At 42.0% G+C, this 21,783-nt stretch overlaps 1 protein-coding gene across 2 annotated transcripts in view; it reads right to left on the reverse strand.

The window, feature by feature from the left end:
- The window catches only part of SBNO1 (strawberry notch homolog 1), a 30,841-nt gene extending 11,668 nt beyond the window's left edge, over window positions 1-19,173 (reverse strand). The window contains exons 1-17 of one of the 2 annotated variants that reach the window (XM_030285506.4): window positions 19,008-19,173; window positions 12,557-12,690; window positions 12,004-12,108; window positions 10,850-11,159; window positions 9,462-9,562; window positions 8,241-8,337; window positions 6,992-7,152; window positions 5,885-6,018; window positions 5,656-5,746; window positions 4,563-4,724; window positions 3,925-4,060; window positions 3,740-3,845; window positions 2,399-2,552; window positions 2,128-2,310; window positions 1,821-1,918; window positions 1,005-1,156; window positions 274-471 (exon numbers count right to left, since the gene is read on the reverse strand). In XM_030285506.4, the coding sequence (XP_030141366.1) occupies window positions 274-471; window positions 1,005-1,156; window positions 1,821-1,918; window positions 2,128-2,310; window positions 2,399-2,552; window positions 3,740-3,845; window positions 3,925-4,060; window positions 4,563-4,724; window positions 5,656-5,746; window positions 5,885-6,018; window positions 6,992-7,152; window positions 8,241-8,337; window positions 9,462-9,562; window positions 10,850-11,159; window positions 12,004-12,108; window positions 12,557-12,688 (2,320 nt within the window). In that variant the 5' untranslated portion in view covers window positions 12,689-12,690; window positions 19,008-19,173. Of the gene's footprint in view, window positions 1-273; window positions 472-1,004; window positions 1,157-1,820; window positions 1,919-2,127; window positions 2,311-2,398; window positions 2,553-3,739; window positions 3,846-3,924; window positions 4,061-4,562; window positions 4,725-5,655; window positions 5,747-5,884; window positions 6,019-6,991; window positions 7,153-8,240; window positions 8,338-9,461; window positions 9,563-10,849; window positions 11,160-12,003; window positions 12,109-12,556; window positions 12,691-18,098; window positions 18,494-19,007 lie in introns of those variants that run through there. The other variant, XM_030285507.4, reaches the window with a different exon arrangement.
- Between the last annotated feature and the right edge of the window lie 2,610 nt (window positions 19,174-21,783).

A 21,783-nucleotide genomic window follows, 5' to 3' on the forward strand; every position in this document is an offset into this window, starting at 1 on the left:
CTGCAGTTAAAAAAAAGTTTCAAACATTTACTAAGCAGCCATCTATCCCTCCGAAACAAATACATTATCATTGCATAAAGTGACTTACAAAAATCTGAATTCCAGTGTACAAAAATCCAATTGAAGTTTCACATTCTACTAATTGTAGTCTCACTGGAACTAAACTACCTGCTTATAAACACTTCTCTACGGCTCACTGGAATGTTTGAGAAGATTTTCTGCTTACTCTGCAAATACTGCTACTTTCTTGATGAAACACTTAGACTGTCTTACCATCTTCATCATCTTCACTGGATTCATCTCTGAATGGGTTGAAGTCATCATCGTCTCCAGAACTCAAAAATTTGGAGCTCTCATTGTCACTTTCTTCATTGTCTGAAGCATCAGACTCACTTTCACTCTCATCAGAGCTGCTCCCTGCAAGGCCACCTGTTTTGCGGGCTTTTTTGGCTTCTCTGCTTATTTCTTCACCTAATTCCATCATCCCAGAAGAAAGAGAAATTAGTTTAAACCTTGTAGTCTACACACTTCGAGATCCGTTTTACCATACAAACCAGAAAAATATTCAACTTTTGAAAACACAACTACTTAAAAGAATTTAAAAGTACGATCTAAAAGTACGATCACATACTTTTCAGATAATCAGTTTGGGAAGGGGGTGGTATTAGGCTTCTCTTCACTGAGCCTCAAGATAAAAAAAGTTACTTGACTAGATAGATATTAGATAGCATGACTATATCAGGAAGTGATCTGACACAGACAAGGCATTTTGGGATATGGTTCCATAGCAGATTAATCCAATTTTGAGCAAAATTAACTAAAATTTATAGCAATATAACATCTATCAATGGCAACTTCTAACAACAGCCTTAAGAGATCTGCTACATTCTCCTTCATGGATGACTGTACAGATATTCCCATTTTTCCCCACACAAAATTCACTTTTAGGCAGCTCTGAAGTTGCCATTTTCCCTGTGCCACTAGTGTAGGAACTTCAGCATTACCTTTTCGTTTCTTTACTTTGTTCTCCTTGCAAGGGCTGTCTCGGGGTGAGTTGTTATTACTTTGAGCAGTCAGGTCAATTCCCAACAAGCTAAACAGCTTCTTCCTGTCAGGAGCTGGAAAGTGCTTCTCAATAAGAGACTGGAATACTCCTCTGTTTAAGAAAAAAGGGCTGCTCAGTGGAATTTGCATAAAGTACAAACCTGTAGCATTCAACAGCTTGCTTGACTTCTCTGAAGAATGACTCCTTGTGAGCGCAGCTGGGCACATTCTGTATTATCATTATTACTGTATTTGTCACCTTCCTAAAAGGACACATCTCTTCTACAGCACTGTTATAACTTGTTAAATTTGTCTTTGGGAACAAGTGGCAGTGCTACTGCCATTTTTTTATTGCTCAATTTAAGTAAAAAATTAAGTTAATTCATTTAGATCTTCAGCAAGGCAGCCTTGGGATTGGCTCTGCTCCCTCTGATCAAAGAGGGAAGTCATGGTCTGTAACTTGCTCTGGTATAAATGCAGCACACACTTGGCAGGTCTCCCCGTCCTCCCAGTTTGAAGCACTGAGAGAACAGTATGAGCTGTTCACACCTGAAAACATCAGTTTGGAATGCCACGAGAACCAGGAGATATCCACTGCCTCACCTGAGCAGTGCTGCCCGTATTTAGGTACAGGAAGCTTCAGTAAAGAATGTCACTACTAAAGGACTCCCAACCTTCTGTGCACTGATGCACATTTGACACACAATGACTACATACACACACTAAGCTGGATGAAGGTTAGTTTTGTAAAGAACAGTTTCAAAATTCAGTCTTACTTTGCTGTAGAAACAAAGTCATTCAGTTCCCCACCACCTTCCTCCAAAGCTTCCAATGTTCTTGCTTCTCCTGTCGACTGCAGGCCAATGACAACGCACTGAAGGACAAAAGAATACCAGACAGTGTCAACTATGACTGAGCTGTAGGTTTATTTTGCCTGATTTCTGCTCATTAGATAGCATGAAATACAAAAGCATGCTCTTACTATGGCTGAAAATATTTGTATTATATATATATTTAAAAAATATTAATTGAATAGCTTTACATTTAAGACAAATATTTAAAAATCAGTCTTGATCAACTTACTTTGCCATTCTTGATTTCTTCCCGAGCCAATTGCACCACCCTCTTCACCTTTGAGGCTATACAAAGGTACTTGAAAAACCTCTGGTGAGCTGACCAGAACTGACCCCACATGGACTTTTTCATGCGCTGCTCTGCGTCGATCAGATCGGCTGCTTGCTGAAACCTCTCTCGAGCACTGACCCACTAAACAAGAAAAGGAGCATTCAAATTTCAACCAACTTCAACCTCTCAGAACTTAACAGAGAAAGCAAATTTCAAAAGGGGTTCTTACCAGTTTCACAGATTTATTGTACATTTTAACATATTCCTGTGAGAGCAGAACTTCATCGATTTTGAAAGTTACACCTGAAAAACTCAACTGTCTGGCTATGTACATTCCTCTCAGCTTCATATCCATAGCAACTATTTCCATGGCACCAACACCTCTAAAATAAAGGAACAATTTAAGTCCATATTTGAATTTTCAAGAGCAAGGATCTGTTAAAAAAAGCCTCATAACACAACCCCAAGTACTTTAGAAAAAAACAGCTTATAATTGTGAAGGAATATGTTTTTGAAATATTTTGAAATTTAGTCTTTACATAAAATTGTATCCCTGCCTTGTAAATGTTAAGTGTATCCCAAGAGGAAAAACTCAGTTACTTTTTTCCCAAATGACCTAGGATGGATTAGGAGACAGTAACTTATAAATTCAAACGGGATAACAAAGTTGGTCCAAATATCAGCAAATTCCTGCATTCTAATTTTATAAACTGCTGATGATTTGAAAGAATACAAACCATTTTAAGTTATTCAGATTTATGCTGATATGAAAATTTTTAAATTAGTAAGTAACGTCAGTTCTCTTCAACAGCAACACACCTTGAGAGCACAGAAGTCACCTGCGAAACAGCTGACTGCTACTCACAGGCTTGGGGCTCTAACTTCATTATTGCTTATTTGATATGCACCCAGCAATGAAGGGAGGCTACACTTGCAGGGTCCAGAAAAACCACACATCATGTAGATGGTGAACAAGATGCATCCTAAACCCTACTGTGGCATTCTGAAGTGTTCAAAATTCTTTTTGAGTAGGCAAAGCAAGATGCTCACCCACCAGAGAATGTGGCAACAGCCTTTTCTACTCACCTCTGACATTTAGTATTATTAGTATGTTCTGAAACACCAAGTACCTTGTATAAGCACAAAGAATTTCCCTGAACTGGGTTCTTATGCCAATAAGCACAAGATTTCCTCCTGTTAAATTGCTTAAGATGAATGCATAAACATTAGAGGCCTTCTACAAATAGTGAGCCATTAACTACACTGAGCATACTCACTATAATATAGGTTGTTTTCATGGGGAGCAGCAAAGTATCTTGCTTTCCTAACACCCACATTTTTGAGGCCTCTTTTCCCAGAAAGCTTTTAAAGCTCTCAAAATTTTCTGTGAATAAAGGAAACATCTTATTTTTCACCACTTATGATAAATTACGCTTCTGCTAGATTTAGAAGCCAGAGTTCCTAGTGTGACAGGACATGCTTGCAAAGGACAAGAGAGCAAAGACAAGGAACTGGGAAGTACAGTCAGCCACAACCCTGTGCATTCTGCTGTAGGTCTTTGAAATTTTACCTTCTTTCAACAGCCTGAATAAAATCACTGAATTCCCTAAATGGAGTTCCTTCACCCCATATTCCAAGACGGTTCATATATGCCATGTTTCTTGGCTCAGATGCACCTAAAAAGAGAAACATAAATCTGTACCAGTGCCAGCAAAACCATCCAGAAACATTTAATACAAACCCAGCAGTACATACCTGTGGCACTGGCATAAACAACCCTGGCTTTTGGAAGTTTATTTTGAAGTTCTAATACAGCCAGACCTGTTTTTGTTGGTTTTGATGAACCAACAGGACACAGATTCTTTGCTTTATGACACTCGTCAAATACGATCTGAACCATAATTAAGAAAAAGCTTTGTCCCACTAATGTACAGAATGAGGAGCTAGAACAGAAGAGAAGAAAATCTACTACTTACAACAGGGGGCAGGTGGAAATTGTAAACTCAAGACACTAGTCATTTTAACTAAAAACCTTGGAAAAATATTTAGATAGTAAATTGCCACACTTGAGTTCTTGAAAATGCTGGTGGATACTCTAAATATATATTTGAATAAGTCCGTAAAAAATATCAGTGTAAACTTTATGTTCTTAAGGATAACAGTTTAGTTTTATAGGTTTGATACAGAAAAAAACAAATAATTCACTCTTGTACCAGAGTTGTGTGACAAGTTGATGGCAATGTTTGACACAAAGTCTCTGAAACTGCAAGTGTAATGTCAAAGCATGCACACAACTGATTGCAATTACAAATTAAGAATACCTAAAACTCTTTAAAGATATAAGTTTAAATAGCAATTTCATTATAATCAAATGAATTCCAGGAAAAGGATACAACTCCATCAAAGTCTTCACCACACCAGTGAAGAAGCTGCTTTAATCTGGTTTTGTATTTACCACCAGACTGACTTTCCCCAATAAGAGAAGAATAGGTAGCAAAGATGACACCTTTCTTCACACTTCCATTATGTTTCGATGAAATCTTCCCATACTTGAACTGCAATAAATAGAAATTACAGAAATTAATCAAGGGATACTCCTCCTCAATCCCACCTACCAGATGATTAAGGGATGCTGGTGGTCTCAAACTTAAAGGTGTGAACACTTGGAGCCACCCATAACCTCACATCATGATCAGGGCACAGCTAATATGGCAATGTGGTTAAGGGGTTATATAGGGCCTTACTTAAACATAGACTTAAGGAAGACTAAACCTGAGGTTTCAAAAGCTTAGCAGCCACATTCTTTGGCTACATGGTTTCCTTAGTATAAATACAATTGAGATTTTAGTTTCAATGTATCCCTTTAAGAGCCAATACCTCAAGTGTATTTACTTGCTGCTAGCACACATGATGATTTCTAAAGCCTTGTTTTGGAAATTAAGAATTCATAAAGCAAAAATACCAACTTAAACCAAACTTTTAAGTTCAGTGAATTCAACCAGCAATCACACTTTACAGTTTAAGCAGCTAATCCAGAGCAGAGGCAGTGTCTCCAAAAATAACTGCACACACCACTGCTGCTTTAATAAATCACTGAGCAAGTCCATTATTCAAGTATTACACATAAAATACATTGCATATAAAATGTGCACTGAGAAAGGAAAAAATTCAAATGCCTTAAAGATGTAAAGAATATTTCAGCTTCTAGAAAATACTTTACTAGTAGTGTCAGTAGCGGCTTGAAGTGTAATTTTTTTAAAAAAAAGCACACATGCCAAGACTTAATCCTACAAGGGGCCTATTTACATGATTAACTTAAAGCTCTGTGTGGGTCTTTGTAAGATTTAGGCCTGTCAAACAAGACCTAGACAGCAAATTTATTGAAATTAGTACATTCTTGCTCTTAAAACAGCCAACACGCACAACTTGTCACACAAGCGTACCTAAAGGTTTGCCTCAACTGTACATAGTAAAAAGTTTCCACACCTTGTTTAATGAATGCACCAATATGTTTTTTGCTCCAATATCTCTCAAATCTCTTTCAGCATCGTATTTCAGATCATTTGACACGCTAAACCTGAAGATACAAAACAAAGCACATTCTGTAAGTTACAGCAGGTCAAAAGGCAGTAGAACATTTGTCAGAAGACAGATGACCCTGAATTTGTCATAGAGTCACTGGAGTGTCTGCTCTAACAAATCCTGACACACTTACCAGACTGCTCTTTTTCTGCCTAACAAGTAATTTTCATAGATTATTCCAGCTATGGTCCTTCCTTTTCCTACACCAGCACCATCACCTATCAAGAATCCAGCTCTGTCTCCATTGGGCAGGAATGTTTCATGTTGCTGTAGGAGAAAGAACAAAAAACTTGTACCCATTCTCCAGAACACATCACAGGGGATTGTCAGAAAAGAGCAAACATAAGAAACATCCTATTGGAGGAGACCAGTGGTCCAAGAAAACTCCTGGAAGCAGGAAGAGGGGATTTTATTTAGGGAGAGCACAGCACCCTAACTGTATTGTGTGATCCATTCTCCCCTTTCTTCCCTCAGCACCCAGACCTGCTCTAAACATCTGTACAGTATTTTGTGCCTTTTCCTAATCCACTGATAGGCACCTGTAAAGCCTTTTGCAGCAGCAAGACCCAGACATCCACAGCCTGTGGAATGCAGTATTCTGAATCTACCCATTTCAAACCTATCTCCTGTCAGTGCCATCAAGTTCTGCTTTGCTTTTGTATGATATCACTCACTTCTTCATTATCTTAACCCTGATTTCATTCCCATTGCTTTCTCTCTCCTCCAGCCCCAGGTGTCCCAGCTGTGTCAGTCTCTTTACATGAGGTAACTTTTCCCTCCTGTGACCATTTTAGCTGTCCTGTAACTCCACTGCCTCCTTTCCCCAGCACAGAGGGCTGCACACACATCTGGTGTGGGCACACTGAAGTTTAACCCAGCAGCAAAAATAACATCCAGTGCTGTTCTCTATTCCCTTCCCAAGGATGTCCAAGAGGGCTGGCTTTCTCAGCCTGCTGCTACTGCAGCCATTAAATTACTTCAGAGAAATAAAAATGACTAACATGTTCTAAGACAGTTAAAAGATCACCATCATGGAAGTGGTTTAGAAGAAATTTTCCTAGGTGTATTACCTCACATTTATCTGGGCTGAAGCTCACCTGCCATCTTCTAATGCAACTCAAACCTTTAAGCTCTTATTATTTTATCTCCTTGTAAAACTGACATAGCTGCACTTGTCAGATTTTAGTCTTTCTTCTTAAATTCTCTGTTAGCTTTTAAGCTGTGCTGATGTCTGGCATACCTGGGCTGCATAAGTGATTGCTTCGAGCTGCAAAGCTGACAACCAGCCACTGTCAATTGTTTCCTCTGATATTGATGTCTGGTACCACACATCAGGAGGAGTCACACTGGATAAGGAGCTGGTTTCCACTACTGGGTCAGGATGACGCAGACCAATTTTTACTGGTGGAGAAAAAAGAGAAGGAAGGCAGAAGATGAAAACAAAATACAGAGTTCTGTTGCTGCAGCACAAGTTATTACATTTACCCAAACAACTTAGAATTGTGATTGCACAGGCTGAACTCAACAATGAGTATGTTTCATTGCAACAATCTCTCAAGTGTTAAACTGTATTGCATATGAAGGAACACATTAATCTGAATTTATAACTGCAATCTTAACTTTTTCTCTTCTCACCACCTTCCTACAATTTTTATGAGACTAGATAAAATTCACTTTACAGAAAATTAAAGTATTTGTGTACTTGACTTTTTTGAGAAAAACCAGTCTGAACGTTGTCTTCCCAAAAAGGCCAGAAGCAGCCTCAGGATGCCAGAATCACAAAAGCAACATTCTTCTCACTATTTATACTGTGCCATTTTAAAGCAGAATGAGAGGAAAAAAGATTTAGAACAGACATGATTTAATTGCTGACAGATCTCATCAGTAACAATAAAAATTAACCATTTAGCTACAAACTCCCTATAAAATTTTGCCTTGCTTATACAGCAGGTCACTGTATTTAGCAAACAAGATAAGAGCTCGTTGTCAATGGGTACAACAAAGAAAAAAGAAAAGAGAGGAGATGGCAATTAACAGCAGTAAAAGAGTCACTTAAAACAACCAAGAGTCAGCTCTAAGTAGTTAGCCAGGAACAATGCAGGAAGAATGTACTTAGGGTGATTTCACACCAAAAGAGTCAAACTAGATTCCCAAGTGTAGCAGTGAGCACTGAATTCCTTTACAAAATTTCCTTTGCTGAGGCACAAGGCATCTTAACAGAGGTAAAAAAACAGGCCTGATTCTAGTCCGTCACTCATTATCTGTGAAACAAATACTGCTCAATGATACTGAAGAATTTATCTTCTTTTAAAAATCCATTTATCTTCCAAAACTAAGCATTACAGAAGATAGATTTCCTAGGAAAACCCACACTGTATTCAGGTTAACTTCAGACAGTATCTACTTCCTGTGTTAGTAATTACACAACAGTAAATAAATTAACTCTCAAAACATGCAGCCTTTTGATGTAACAGAAGATCAGGTCATACATTTTATTGGCATATATTCAGCGTAGGTCTCTGCATGGCCCATTTCTTCTTCATCTTCTTCCTCGGGTTCCTCCTCTTCTTTTACTGCTGGCACTTTCTAGAATTGAGAAATACTTGTGTTAGTCAAACAGCACATTATTAATATTCCATCTCCTGGAAATTAACATGAGAAAGGAAATGAGGACAAACTTGCACTTTAATGTTTTAACACATGTAGGGAACAAACGAGTGAATCCCTGGGAAACTACACACAAATGTAGATTGCTTACACTCTGAACAACCCTCTACAGACATTAAGTCAGGGAATTTCCTCTTCTTTGCAAGGAGATCAAGCACTCCAAACTCACATAAGCAGAATTAAAAAGAAATTCTTCTTACTGCATATTAAAACCAGACTATAACTTAAGGAAAATTGCCTTGAAAACACGACAGCCCTCATATTCAAGCACTTCCCTGGAGTCTCCTGCAGTTCTATATTCATAACACATAACATAACATTTCACAACTTTATAGTTAAATAGTTAGTTCTGTCCAGTATTGTCTGAAACCTGACAGTTACCCATTTACTGTGACCCTGACCAATGTAAATATGTAAGTATTTGTAAAGCACTCAACAGAAGAAAAATCAAACATCCTCCACAACTACCAATGTTTAATACAAAAGAAATATCTAAAAACCCCCTTCTGTATGGCAGTCACTGAGGAGCACAGTTCTTCCCAAACATCAACCTGAGTCTAGCTATCAGTGAAGATGCCAAAAATCAAATGTTTACAGCATCAGAATGTAATTTTATTACATTTAGAAAATTGAATGATATTCAATTTACATCTTCAATTTAACTGCCTAGAAGCACAGCCATGCTAGGGGGAAGTCTTTCAGTTTCCTCACTGCTACTGGTTTTAAAAGAGAATGTTTTAACCCAGAGGAAATGCTATGCTTATCACCTTTAATCAGAGCCACACCCTTCTTGGCCCACACCAGCTTCTGCTAAGGACAGTAATTTCTTGAAATTGTCATTTACTATCTAAGCTCAGCACACCTGTTAACTTCACTCATCTAACCAAGTTTCATCTTGTGGAGCAACTGACCTTTTGAACAAACAGATGCACTTGACAGTTCCACCACACACAAGACAAGTATGAGTAACTCCTGGAACTGGTCACAACTGTTTATGGCCAGCAACACTCTGGTTTGGCAAATGAATAATTTGTGCCACTTACCACAGTCGGTGAAAAACTTCTCATTTTAATGTCATTTATCCATATTCTTGCTACCTCTTTTGTGGAAGCCTCCTTCTTCACTGCACCATTACTTAGGTCAGCTGCAAAAGAAAAGCTGTGGTTTACAGAATTCCCTCCAAACATCAACTCAGATTAACATGCTGCCCTATTAACGAGCTGGAACAGAAGTTTGAAGTATTCAGGAGCACAGTGATGCTTCAAGAACAAATCTGTAACAGGATCCTTTAAGAAGTCCATTTATTAACCTTCCTGTCTTCAGCCACATTTGCAAGGAACTAGGAATACGGCTCAGTGCACAACTAAAATAATTTGCATAAGGATAGATGCAAAATATTGAAAGCAGCTGTCAGGCTTCCATCATATCAACGCATGTAATAAACTTAGCATAATTGTCCCTAAAAACAATTAGAGCACTTGCACAAATAAATGTTTTCCTCAAAGGCATTGCATAATTTAACTTCTTAATATTTTCCCATCTAGAACTCCTGCTGCCTGAATTATATGAAAAGACCATTTTCCTTTCAGGAGCTTCTCTATTCTACAAGTATTTGTCATTTTTTTAAATAAACACGAGGAAAGATCCAGAGACACGGGAACACAAGTAAGGAATGCAGCTCTAGAAGTTGCAAGTCTCCTTTTCACTTTACACAGAAGCTACAGATTGGATGTTTTCTGCAGCTGTGCCACTCTAACAGTTACTGTGTGTTGGTGTCACTTACTCTGTGCTTCTCTGAGTTTGCACTTGATTTAATAGGATTGACTTATCCCCTTCTACTTTCTCCCCTCCTCCTCACTTCCTTTACTCCTTGCCCCAACTTCAGTTCATGTCCCAACTTGGGTTTTGGCAACCACTCCCTAAGAGAAAGCAACGACACAGGAGGGACATTCTGCTTTTTGTTTCAGTTCTAACAGAAAGCTCCTGCACTGCACCCTCTCTGCATACAGAAAAATAGGTTATGCCAACCACACCTATAAAATCAGCAAAGCTTGTTTCAGAGACAATGAAAATAACAGAAATCCAGAAAATGCCTGTGAATATATAGAACACTAGAACAGGAACTGGTGGAGACTCCAGTAACATAGCTAATTGACTTCAGTAATGTTCACAAAATAATTTTACGAATTTTCCAGCTACAATCTGTCATTTTCCTCATTCCATGCCATAAATTTAGTTTAATTTTTAAACTGTTATTTCATACTTTTTCACCCTGAATTCTGACACTACTACAGTTAGAATGAAATTTATCAGGTTTCCTGAATCACTTCATTTTACCAGGATATTATACTAATCAATGAAAATCCACAATGTGCAAAGATCTTTAGTATTTCACTATTTAAATAAATAGTGAATTAGAAAGAAAACTCACTTGCTGCTGTTGCTACTGGTTGGGCAATATTAGGAGGTGGCTTCAGTTTCATGAGTTCATTAAGACTATTGTTCTTGAGCAGATCTTTCAGCTGAATCTGGTCCTTGGAAGGTGCAGTGGTCAAGGCATTGCGAGCTGCTGGTGCTGCCACCGAGGGCCGAGTGGTTGTGCTGGTCTGGATGATCTTTGCTACAGTGATCGTCTGCCTCGAGGTCGTGACAGGCGTCGTTTTTGTCACCACTATTGTCGTCCCCAGAGTTGGAAGCTGATTTATTTGATTCAGCACAAAGGTTGTGGTGGATGGTGGTTGCTGGCAACAAAGAAGCAGGGAAATGTTCAGAAAACAGTGTAAAAAAAAACTTTATTAGATTTCAGTTAGCATACAGGATACATCAGTTTTTAGAAGACACTTGAAGTAAGAAATGTCCTTAAATAACATGCTGAAGGTGCCACAGTAATTATGTTGTGCTGCAACAGTCTGAGCAAAAAGCACCTCTGAATACATGGTACATATTTCAAAAGGTCTTTTTTTATTTTATTTTAAGGTAAGGAAAAGAAAAAAAAAGAAAAATTCATCACCTGAGTACAAGATATAACCACTACAGTTTCCCCCATATCTGATAAAGCCAGTCCAACCCACTGCTGGCCAAAGCTCAGCCAGTGTCACTGGCAGTGCCAGTGAGAAGGTATTTGCTTGACAACAGCCAAAAACTGTGACACCATCAGCAGCTGGGATGGAGTGAGAATATGTGAGAAATCCCTGCAGACACCAAGGTCAGTGAAGGAAGGTACCAGGTGCTGGAGCAGGGACTCCCCTGCAGCCCTTAGAGGACCATGGATGCCAGGAGTGAAGTTGAGCCCAGGACAAAGGAAGAAGTGGGGAGAAAGTATTTTTAGATTTGTTCTTATTTCTAATTTTCCTCCTCCATTGTTAACTGGCAATGAATTAATTTCCTAGAGTTGAGTCTAGTTTGCCCATGACAAATTGCTGATCTCCCTGTCCTTATTTCAACCCATGAGCCTTTCACCATGGTTTTTTAGCCTGTGTGCAACTGAGGTGGAGGAGTGATAAAGCAGCTTTGTGGGCACCTGGTGCCCAGCCCAAGTTAAGCCCCCTCCCCATGAAAATCCTGGAGCAGCAGTTCAGGTCTTACCCGAACATTTAATAAGGCTGGAGTGGAGACAGTCTCTGGTTCTTGTTTCACAGCAGCTGCAGCCTCGGTCTCCAGGCCCAGCTCTAATGCACTGAGTGGTACTGACTGCAGAGGGAAGAAAGCAAACAAGTCAGCAGGAATAAAACCTTAAGGCTTTTGTTCCCAGTTTGTGCCTGAAGTGGCTACACTCTGACAGAGTGAAGGCCGTCAGGGAGTTTAAACATGGCATTTCATTACAGTTTTTATGTATTTCATTGCAGAGCAGCTAGATCCCAATACATGAGAGCTTTCCATGGATACCTGACATTATGTCCCCATGTCATGTCCAGAATTAAGCATATTTCTGTCTGTACTGATTTCAAGTGTTTAACATTGATTTCTTGTATGGAAGTTTAAAATTAATTCACAAGCCATTTTCCAATCTCAGTACTATGAAGCAAGAAACTTAAGAAAACTCCACATACTTCAACCACTTGCCATGCACACTATCCCCTTTAACCCCTCCATCCCAGCAAACCCAAGCTCTAACAAATCCCTATGTTCTTGTTTTAACCTGCTGAACAGCTGGAGTTGGTGCTGGATTTGCAAGAACCACATCTGGAGAGTCAATATCAAAGAGATCATTTGGACTGATTCCACTCTCACTCAAAGCAGCAAGCAACAGATCTTGTCCTGGCTCCACCATCTCTGAAAAAAAAAAAAAAGAAAAAAAGAAAAAAGAAATTGTAAATACGAGTAGATTCAATTCCGATTTATTTTTTGCCCACACACAACTCCATTTCCTGGGTTTAAGGGCATTCACAGTGCAGTCTCTTGTACACACAGTTTCACTTTCCAGATGTGCTCTGTTTTTTTTGTTTATGTGTAGGCTTTTCAACATACCCACCACATTTAAAAGCAGAGAGAATTAAACAGTTTACTACACAAAATGCTATCATACCCATAAACTTAAGACACCTTTTCTAGTCTTTGAGGCACTACATTTTCAAGTGTTACAAGAAATACCAAGAGCAGAAATGGTCAGACCATGGTATGCTAATGATACATCTTTGTTGGTGAAGCAACTGCATGAGGGAAACACAATTAAAACTAATTTACTTTATCTTGTAACAAGCTAGTGATAAAGAGCTTATAAGGAAAGTTTCCATTTCTTGCTTGCCATTACATTAGGTTACATTCATTCACTGGAGAAATTTTGTCTTGCATAGTGGAGAGAACAAATGTGCTACTATTATAGTATGTAACTGCTTATTAAATAGGACACTAACATCAGGTCACAGACTCCTTTATGTGTAGGACAAGCAAAACTAATTTCAAAAAGCTATTCTAGACAGTATAAAAACTTATTAAAAAGCCAAATACTCCATATTTAAAGATGAAGAGAGAAGATAACACATTTCACTTGCTTAAGAAGGAAACCCATCTGCCTTAGTATTAAGAAAAAAATTAAACGCTTTCACAGAACTTGAGCTGGTGCTTATACAGTCTAAAATACACCTCAAGCAGATCTTTATTTCACTCACCCTCCACACCCCTTAACACCCACTGGGAATTAAAACATCAAAACCCAATGAAGCCAAACACCTACTCTAAAGCAGGTAAGAGGACAAAATTATTTGTTGGCATTTTAGATGTTCATTCAAAAAACTGCAAAACAGCATTCCCTTGCTCATCCCTTCCACATGCACAGCTAAGCCACATCCAGCTGGCTGGTCACACATATTCCTCAGCACATTTAGCAGAACAGGTAATTCTTGTAATAAGCTAAGCCTCAGGCACTTAGTTCTTACTCTTCCCAGTTTTAGTCTCTGCAATAGCAGGGAGAAACCTTTTGGTTGTGGATTCATACTGAGATGGTGGCACCACAGGTGCCACGTACTGGGACAAGGGGAAAATACATTTTAATAGATCAAAAAATAAAAGATGCTCCAAACAATATCAAAGCAACAATCAATTGGTGGGACTGCTGCTGACTACACACAGCCCCACCAAACACCACTTGCTTGTCAGAACAAGACTCTTCTTTCTTAAAGGCATTTGAGTTGACCATATAAATTGGCAGAATGGTCTTGTTTGCTGCTATGAGGTACAGAAAATATTAAGAAGCATTAAGTCATCTAGCTAATTTAATTGACATGGCAGCACCATTAAAAGGACATCGCCACCCACTAGCCTGTCTCCCAGAATCTTCAACGGGTCAACAAAAGTACTAAGACCTGACTTTTAGTTTCAACTTTCATTCCAGAAAGATTGTGCTTCCTCTCTCAAAAAAGGAGACTATATATACACATTAATTAGATAGGATAAATCCTTAATTTTCATCAGACTAAAATCTTAACAGTGACCATGACATCCAAGTTCAGAAGCTTGCAGCATTGTTTACTAACCAGAAACAGGTGAGGGATGGAAGGTTTAAGTCTGCAGATGAAATTTTTGCTTATCAGCACTTCTGGTGTTCAGAACTTGAGAGCAGCTACTGAAGAGGAATTTCTCTACAGAAGGGGAATTAACACAGGTTACCCCACCAAAACGGCTCCAAAACACTTTAAAATCATAACTTCACAATATCCATTTGGGAAAGAGGCATGAGCACCCTTCCACACAGGGCAACACCTCTGCTCAAAGGACAAACTAAAATGTTTAAAGTACAACAGAAAATCCATCAGTTAAGTAATTCTTTAGTCTGTATGGAGCTGTGATCACCTCACTGCTAAATGAAGATATGACTAAAACTTGGTTGAGAGCTACAGGACTGGACTAAATAGAGGCACAAAAAGGCAGAAGCTTGGGGATTTTCACTTGAGAACTAAGAGAAAATGAAAAGACTCAAGAACTCTTAGTCTGCTCTCACATTATAGGAATGAAAGGCTTTTCTATGAAGTTGAGACTCAAAGGAAAACCAAAGCTAGAAGAAAAACCCACACCCAACACCACAAAAACACATCTTCCCCAGCCACCCTACAATGGTGTCACAACCCATGCCATCTGTTTGAAGTCCAGTTTGACATTTCCACGATGCCATTGACCTCTGTATGTTTAGCCTTTAAAAACATTATGTTTTTTTAAAAAAGTTTCAGAGTTCAGAAAAAACCCAATTCATAGCAGTTGCTTATTTCAAAGTTTTCAGCAAATGACTGGCAATAGAAACTAGCAAAGCAATTCCTACAATTTCAGAGTAAATATCTCCAGTGTAGAAACACCTCTTTCTAGTGAGGCTGTTTCCATACAAGAAATCCCCCAGCTGCACCTCTCTCCTGATACTCCAAATTTTAAGTCTTAAAAATTCATGGTTGCTCACAACCCTGCAAAAAGCTCAGTAAAACAACAGTAATTGTTTGTCTGTCAGTTTGGACAATGAAAGTTTGACTAGTTTCACTTATTTTGTTTCTGTACAGTAGGAACAAAGCTGCATTGTTTGGAACAAAAGGAATTCTGAACTTCTAGAATTTTTACATTAGAAGTCACTGAATACTTTGCACCAATTTTAGGCTTTGTGCAACTTCCAAGCACCAATGCTGCCCACCCTCCTCATTTTCATTTTGCAAGGAAATTAAATGAGGAAGAAAAAAACACAGGAGAAGCTGCATTGTGGTAACTTATTTTATTTTCTGTAGCACATGCTGGTTAAGCTTAAAACATTATCAGGCTGAACCAGCTCCATAATCTTGCAAGGTAGGAGGCTCCTCAGCTAACACAAGTGAAAGTGACTTTATCAAGCTCTGCAGCTCAGCCTTGGCAATACTATATAAGGACCTGTTTGCCACATCTTCAAAATCTCCGAAAGAAAATACTTATTAAAAAGTTGTGAATATTACAAGCTGTTCTCTGAACATTTCATCAAAGAACTGTTTTGAGCATGTAATCTTGCAGATAAGATTGTCTATGTTTAGTGAGGTAGTCTAATGTCACTGAGCAAGAACCAGCCTATTAAATAAAACTAAAAAATGTATTTATGAAATTTCAATGGTAGTAATCTTAATTACTTTCTTTGTATTAAGAAAAAGCAAACTGCTGCTATTTCAAGAAGAGCTACCAAAGCAGACCAAACATTTCTGTAAGGTGCTCTCCTGATGAAGAACATAGCTTAAAACTTTGATAAAGAGGCAGTTATGTGATCACTGCACATTATGTAAATAATTCCTCATTTAAAGATACAAAACTAGAATGCCATGTTTAATATCATGTCATGTATCCATGCCAACCTGGCTCTCTCTCTCCTTCCATTTTAGCTTTGGTACAAAGAAACAAAACAAAAAAAAAAGAAAAAAAGATTCTAAAACACATGTCAAGCAACCTGCTCCGTTTCCCCTGAGAAGCATAATGGTAGAATCCCAAACAATGAAAAGCCTTTTGATTTTCAGGTCTGGCAGTTACACATTGTAACACTGCATGCCTGAAATGCTTATTTAAAAACCATAATCAATTACAGTATCATAAGTTGGTCCAAACCAAACATCACAATCAAGCAGGCACTGCTATTCCCAAGCCCTTCAGACACTTGGGCTCTGTGGTGCACCCAGCTGCAGGCCTGGGTGTTAATGCCTGCCTGGGACACAAACAGCATTCAGCAACTTCTCTTCTTTTACTGGAAAGATTTTCCCACTGCATTTTGGGGAATACCTGTCATCTGAGCTGTACTGGAAACCATTTATAATATCACACAAATACCGGAGTTGTAGAGACAAGACAGCTTTGCCCTGCAAATTCTCTGTCTGTCTAATGCACGAGTTATTAGTGACCTGAAAACTTCACATCTCCTTTTGCAGCCTCTCAGAGCAGAGGTGTAAGGGCTGCTGAGCCCCATCCCACCCAACAGGATTCTCTGGATAGCCACGTGGGTTCTGCTCATTTCACAGCTTTTGTCTCCAGAAGGGAACCTGGGTAACAGTAAAAAAAAAAAACTCAACCAACCCAACCCCTTCTGGTCCTGTCCAAGTCACCATCCAATCAAAGAGCAGAACCCTAATTAATGAACTCACTCATCCTTCCATGCTTTAACCTCAAGACTAGCAGTTAATTTTGCATTCACACGTACAAAGGCATTCTCACAAAAACCGTAACTCTAATCCTGGAAAAGTCATTCCCACTTTTCCAAGGCAGGTTACCACTCAAACCTCAAAGCTTTCAAGGACACAAGGGACACTTCAGGGCACTGTGGGCTTCAACTCTGCCTCAGAGCTTTTTAATGACTGTTCTACAAAATTTACAAATGCCATGTTACACAGCCTGCAAATGTGAAATTCAAAAGTTCTGAAAATATTAAGACTTAACAATGCAATAATTCGGCATAAAATCAGCTTTCATACTAAAAGGCTAGATCTGGTAATTTGGCTAGCAGTGAAAGTTGTTAAGAAGTAAAAACTCCAAGAAATAAGAACAGCAAGTGAGCACTAGGATCCTTAGTTTTAGCCTGGGAGACAGCTCCAGATGTACCATCCATGACCTGCTTAATTTGCTTTTAAAGTAGTTCTCAGCCAGTTTTGAAACCAAAGCAGTAGTCTGGACAAAAAGACGAACTCCCCACATTTTATTTCTAAATATTAAGATGGCATACAAATATAACATCTCATGGCTCTGAGGGAGATACAGAATACCAATTCAAATGTCACGCTGTTACACAATTTCAATTCTTGCTTTACAACATCAACTACAGATTTTCATTTTGGGGGAGGGCAGCTTACAAAACATTAATATATGTTTTTAAGTAATTTTAATCCAGACACAGTCTTGGTAGTCTAAAGCCAAATAGTCTACCACTGAGTTAATTCCTAACTTCACACTGTGCCGTTTGATCACACTAAAATTTTTTTTTCACTCACTCTGGAGTTACCTAACAAATCAATTCAAGGGTTTTATTTTTCAAGCATTTACAAAATCTGCCTCATCTTTAACAGGTATCAAACACGTAGAACCAGCCTACGTTTTTAAATACCTGAAAGAAAGTACAAGAGTTCTAATTTATACTCTCAAATGCAGTGTGGAACCTGGTAAGCTAAAAATATTAAAGAAACAAGAAAAAAAAACCAGAAGAAAAACCCAAAAGGCCTCTTCCCCATCAGACTGTAGGGGCATTTCTACGTTAAACTATTACTCACCCTAGCAACCTCTGTTTGAGGTGCGCTCGTTAAGAGTCCCTGGACTTTGAGGCCGTGTCTGTCGCCGCGGTTCAACTCCCCGGGAGCAGCGGGGCCCCAGAGGGCTCGGCAGGGCGGGGAAGCCCCCGGGGGAGGCGACGGGAGAGACGGGGGTCGGCGGCTCCTGCCCCGCCACCTTCCCACCAACACGTGTTCCCGACATAAACTTCCGGGTTGGGCCAGAATCGGCTGCGTAATCCTGTCCCATGCGCGACTTTTTGTTTCCAGACCTTCACCTCTTCAAAGATCCCTCCAACAGCTCCGCGATCCGGGGGAAGGGCGGGAGGGCTCCGTCTCACGGCGGCTTTCGGAGCCGCTCCGGCACCATAAATCAAACACTCCCCCCATCCCCCCCGCCTCGTTTCTCCATTTCAAACCTCAACAATCAGCGGCCGCGGAAAGAGCGCACAAAGGCGCGGGCCGGCCCGGCCCGGGGGGCTCTGCCCGCGCAGGGCTGCGGCGGGGGGGAGCGGCTCAACCCAGCGCCGCGCCCGCCCCCGGTAGAGCAGCGCTCCCCCAGAACCGGGGGGCCCCGCCGGCCGCCCCCGCACGCCCCCGGGCACCAAGTTCGCGGGACAACCGGGGCTCCGCCGGGGCGGTGGCGGCGCCCACCCCGCCCGCCGCGCCGCCCCCGGCCCACCGGGACCCCTGCGGGGGCGGCCGCGCAGCCTTCCGGGGCTGAGGGACCGAGGGAGACGCGGAGCCGCTCCCAGCACAACGGGTCCTCCCCGGACACCCCCGCGTCGCCGCCGCGGGCCCCGGTGAGGAGCTGAGGGGAAGAAACCCCCGGGGCGGCCCCACAACGCGGAGAAGCGGCCAGAGACGGCCAAAGAGGCGCGGCGCCAGGCAAAAGAACAGCGCGGGACTTACTCTCTGTCGCACTCGATCCTCCCGCGGGCTCCTGGAAGTCTCCGCCGCCGGCCCCGCCGCCCGCCGCTCTCTAACTCACGGCCGCCATCTTTGCCCTCCCTCCCCTCACAGGGGAGGGGGGGGGGCCGGAGGAGGGGGCCGCCCGCACCACGTGACCTGGGCCGCGCCTCCCTCCGCCCGCCGCGCCGCGCGCGCTCCCCGCCCACGTGACCCCGCCAGCCACCGCCCGCCGCTGGCGCGCGCTCGGCGCCACGTGACCCGCCCCCCCCCGCCCGCGGGCTCCCCGGTCACGTGGCCGCCGCCGCCGTCTCGCGCCCACCCCCCCCCCCCCGTTCCGGTCGCCGGGCCCTGGCGCGCGTTCCCCGTTCGCCCCCCATCACGGGACATGCCGCGCCCCGGTTTCTCCCTGCTCTCGGCAACGGGAAGGTAGCAAGTTCCCCGTCCCCTCCCCCCCCCCGAAAAAAAAAGAAAAAAAACCCGGCGTATCCACCGTCCTTCAAATAAGAGACGTCCCAGCGGGCGGGCCCCGCCCGAAAGCGGCGGCCGCACTCGAGCCTTGGCGATCCGGGCCCGGTTCCCGGTAGGGTGGGGGGAGGGGAAGGCGGAGGCGAACGGCAGCGAGCGGTCACGTGACCTAGGGCTCCCGCAAGATGGCGGCTGCCGGCGAGAACCCGGCAGCGCGGCGGAGCTCTCGCGAGACATCGCGTTTCTCGCTGCATCACGGGGAGGGGCGGGGGAGGCGCCGTGCGCGCGCCCCCGCCTGAGGCGGCGTTGGCGGGACCGCGCCGGGCTCGGGGGTTCGGCGTGAGGGGAAACGGGGAACGGTGAAACGGTGTTCTCGGAGCTCACCCCCGCCCCTGCTCCCGCTGCTGAATGCCTCTCACTTCAGCCGGCCCCCTGGTCCCGTCCCTCCGCGGTTGGCGGCTCCGAGCAGCCCGGTGTGGCCGGTGCCTCCCCGCCCTGAGGCACCGCCACCTCCGCCCCCTCACGGCGCCGCGGCTCTGCAGAGCTCCTGCACCGGAGCTCCCCCGGCAGAACGCGAGGGGATTTCCCTGCTGCCCTCCCTGGGAATGCCCAGGGGATGTGCTGGCAGATGAGTTTTCCCCTGCGAATGTTTTACAAGTTGCTAATGTGAAACTTGCTGCTGCAAAGAATGAGTTAAAATCTGGAGACCACTCGTGCTAGTTTCACATTTGGAGACATCGTTTTAGCGCTGGAGGCCCCCCAGACTGAGAAGACTTGTTAAAAGATACGATCTTCCAATAAAATGCTTTCCCAGTTGTGTAAGAACATGAAAATTTGTGAGAACTTTCACACAGAATTGAGGCAGACACAGATGAAGTGTAAGCAATCATGAAATTCCTTCAGATGTTCACTACTACTCATACAATCTTGTGCAAGTTTACTTATTTTATCATTAGATAAATGTAACAGAGATTAATATAACCAATAAAGGATTAGACAGATTAAGGGTAAACTATTTAAAGACAAAGCAACGTTAATTAAAGTGACTTTAAGTAATTCAGATTAATCAGTGATGCTTCAGACGGAGAAAAAGATGACAGAAGTGAGACCAGAGACCTGAAGAACAATTGAAATGGCAGCTTTTATCTTGATTATTGCCCTCTGCACACTTCAGATGAAGGCATGATGAAGTACAGCTCACACGTGCTGAATCGAACTTTAAATCTCAGCAGCTCTGTACAACCATGACAAGGAAGGGAGGGTTTTGATGTCTTGAGTTGAAAAGGGAGTTACCTGTCAGCGTTTGTGATCATCCTCGACTGCAATAGGTGAGTAATCCTGCTGGTGGAAATGCTGCTTTCCATTGGTGTGGAATTAGCACAGGCACATTTGTCTGCAGGACTCTGTTTCCATAGAATTTTGGCATGTAATTCATGGATCTCACTGCACTTTCTAGTCAGAGATTTTTTATTTTTTTTTTAATCATTGGTAGATACAATTCTGAATGTAATTATATTTTATAATCTATGAAATGCAGTTAGCACCTACTGACATTTTACTCTGTGACTTTATAAAATGATGTTGCTTAATGTAATATCCAGCAGTTACCCTCAGGGATTGTTTTTACTTGATTTCTAGTGGCTGAAGCACAAATTGTAGGGATTTCATCTTGTGAATGAGAAATTTGTGTAAATGCTGTCATTTATTTTGCAAATTGCAAATATGACAGGTGCTGTGTGAGAACTTGCTCTCAGGTGGCAATATTTAACAAGCATCTCCTTGGTATATTGGACAGAAAATGAAACTACGAATTCAAAGATAAAATAAGAATTTTTTTTTAACCTGGATGAAGTGTTCATGTAGACCGAAAAGATCTACCTTGACGATTTTCTACCCTTTCTGAGCAAATCAACGCCTCGCTCGCTCTTCCTTCCCTTCCCCCACAAAACAATTTCACATTTCCGCAGTAAAACGTGGTGCTCTCGGGAGCTGCTCATGCGGCACTACGGGAGAGAATATTTAGGTCACTGGGTTTTAGCGCTGCTCCCTCTGGATTACGGGACTCGGCAGCGCTCTCTGCATGTGCTGCGTGTCCCGAGTCACAGTGACGGGCGGCTCCAGCCACGCTCTGCTGCGCTGGAGCCTTTAGCATTTCAACTTCTGCTCATCTCTGGCTTCTGGCCGCAGCCAGCTGAGGGGTAAAGCCAACATCTTTTGCTAATTCACAGTGTGATCCCACCGCGCCGGGAGCAGCGGCCAGTTAGAGATGACGTTGTTTTCTTTGTTGCTCTGGGGAAGAGAATTCCTTGGC

The sequence above is a fragment of the Taeniopygia guttata genome, chromosome 15, assembly GCF_048771995.1.
Source record: "Taeniopygia guttata chromosome 15, bTaeGut7.mat, whole genome shotgun sequence".
Taxonomy (NCBI): Eukaryota; Metazoa; Chordata; class Aves; order Passeriformes; family Estrildidae; genus Taeniopygia; species Taeniopygia guttata.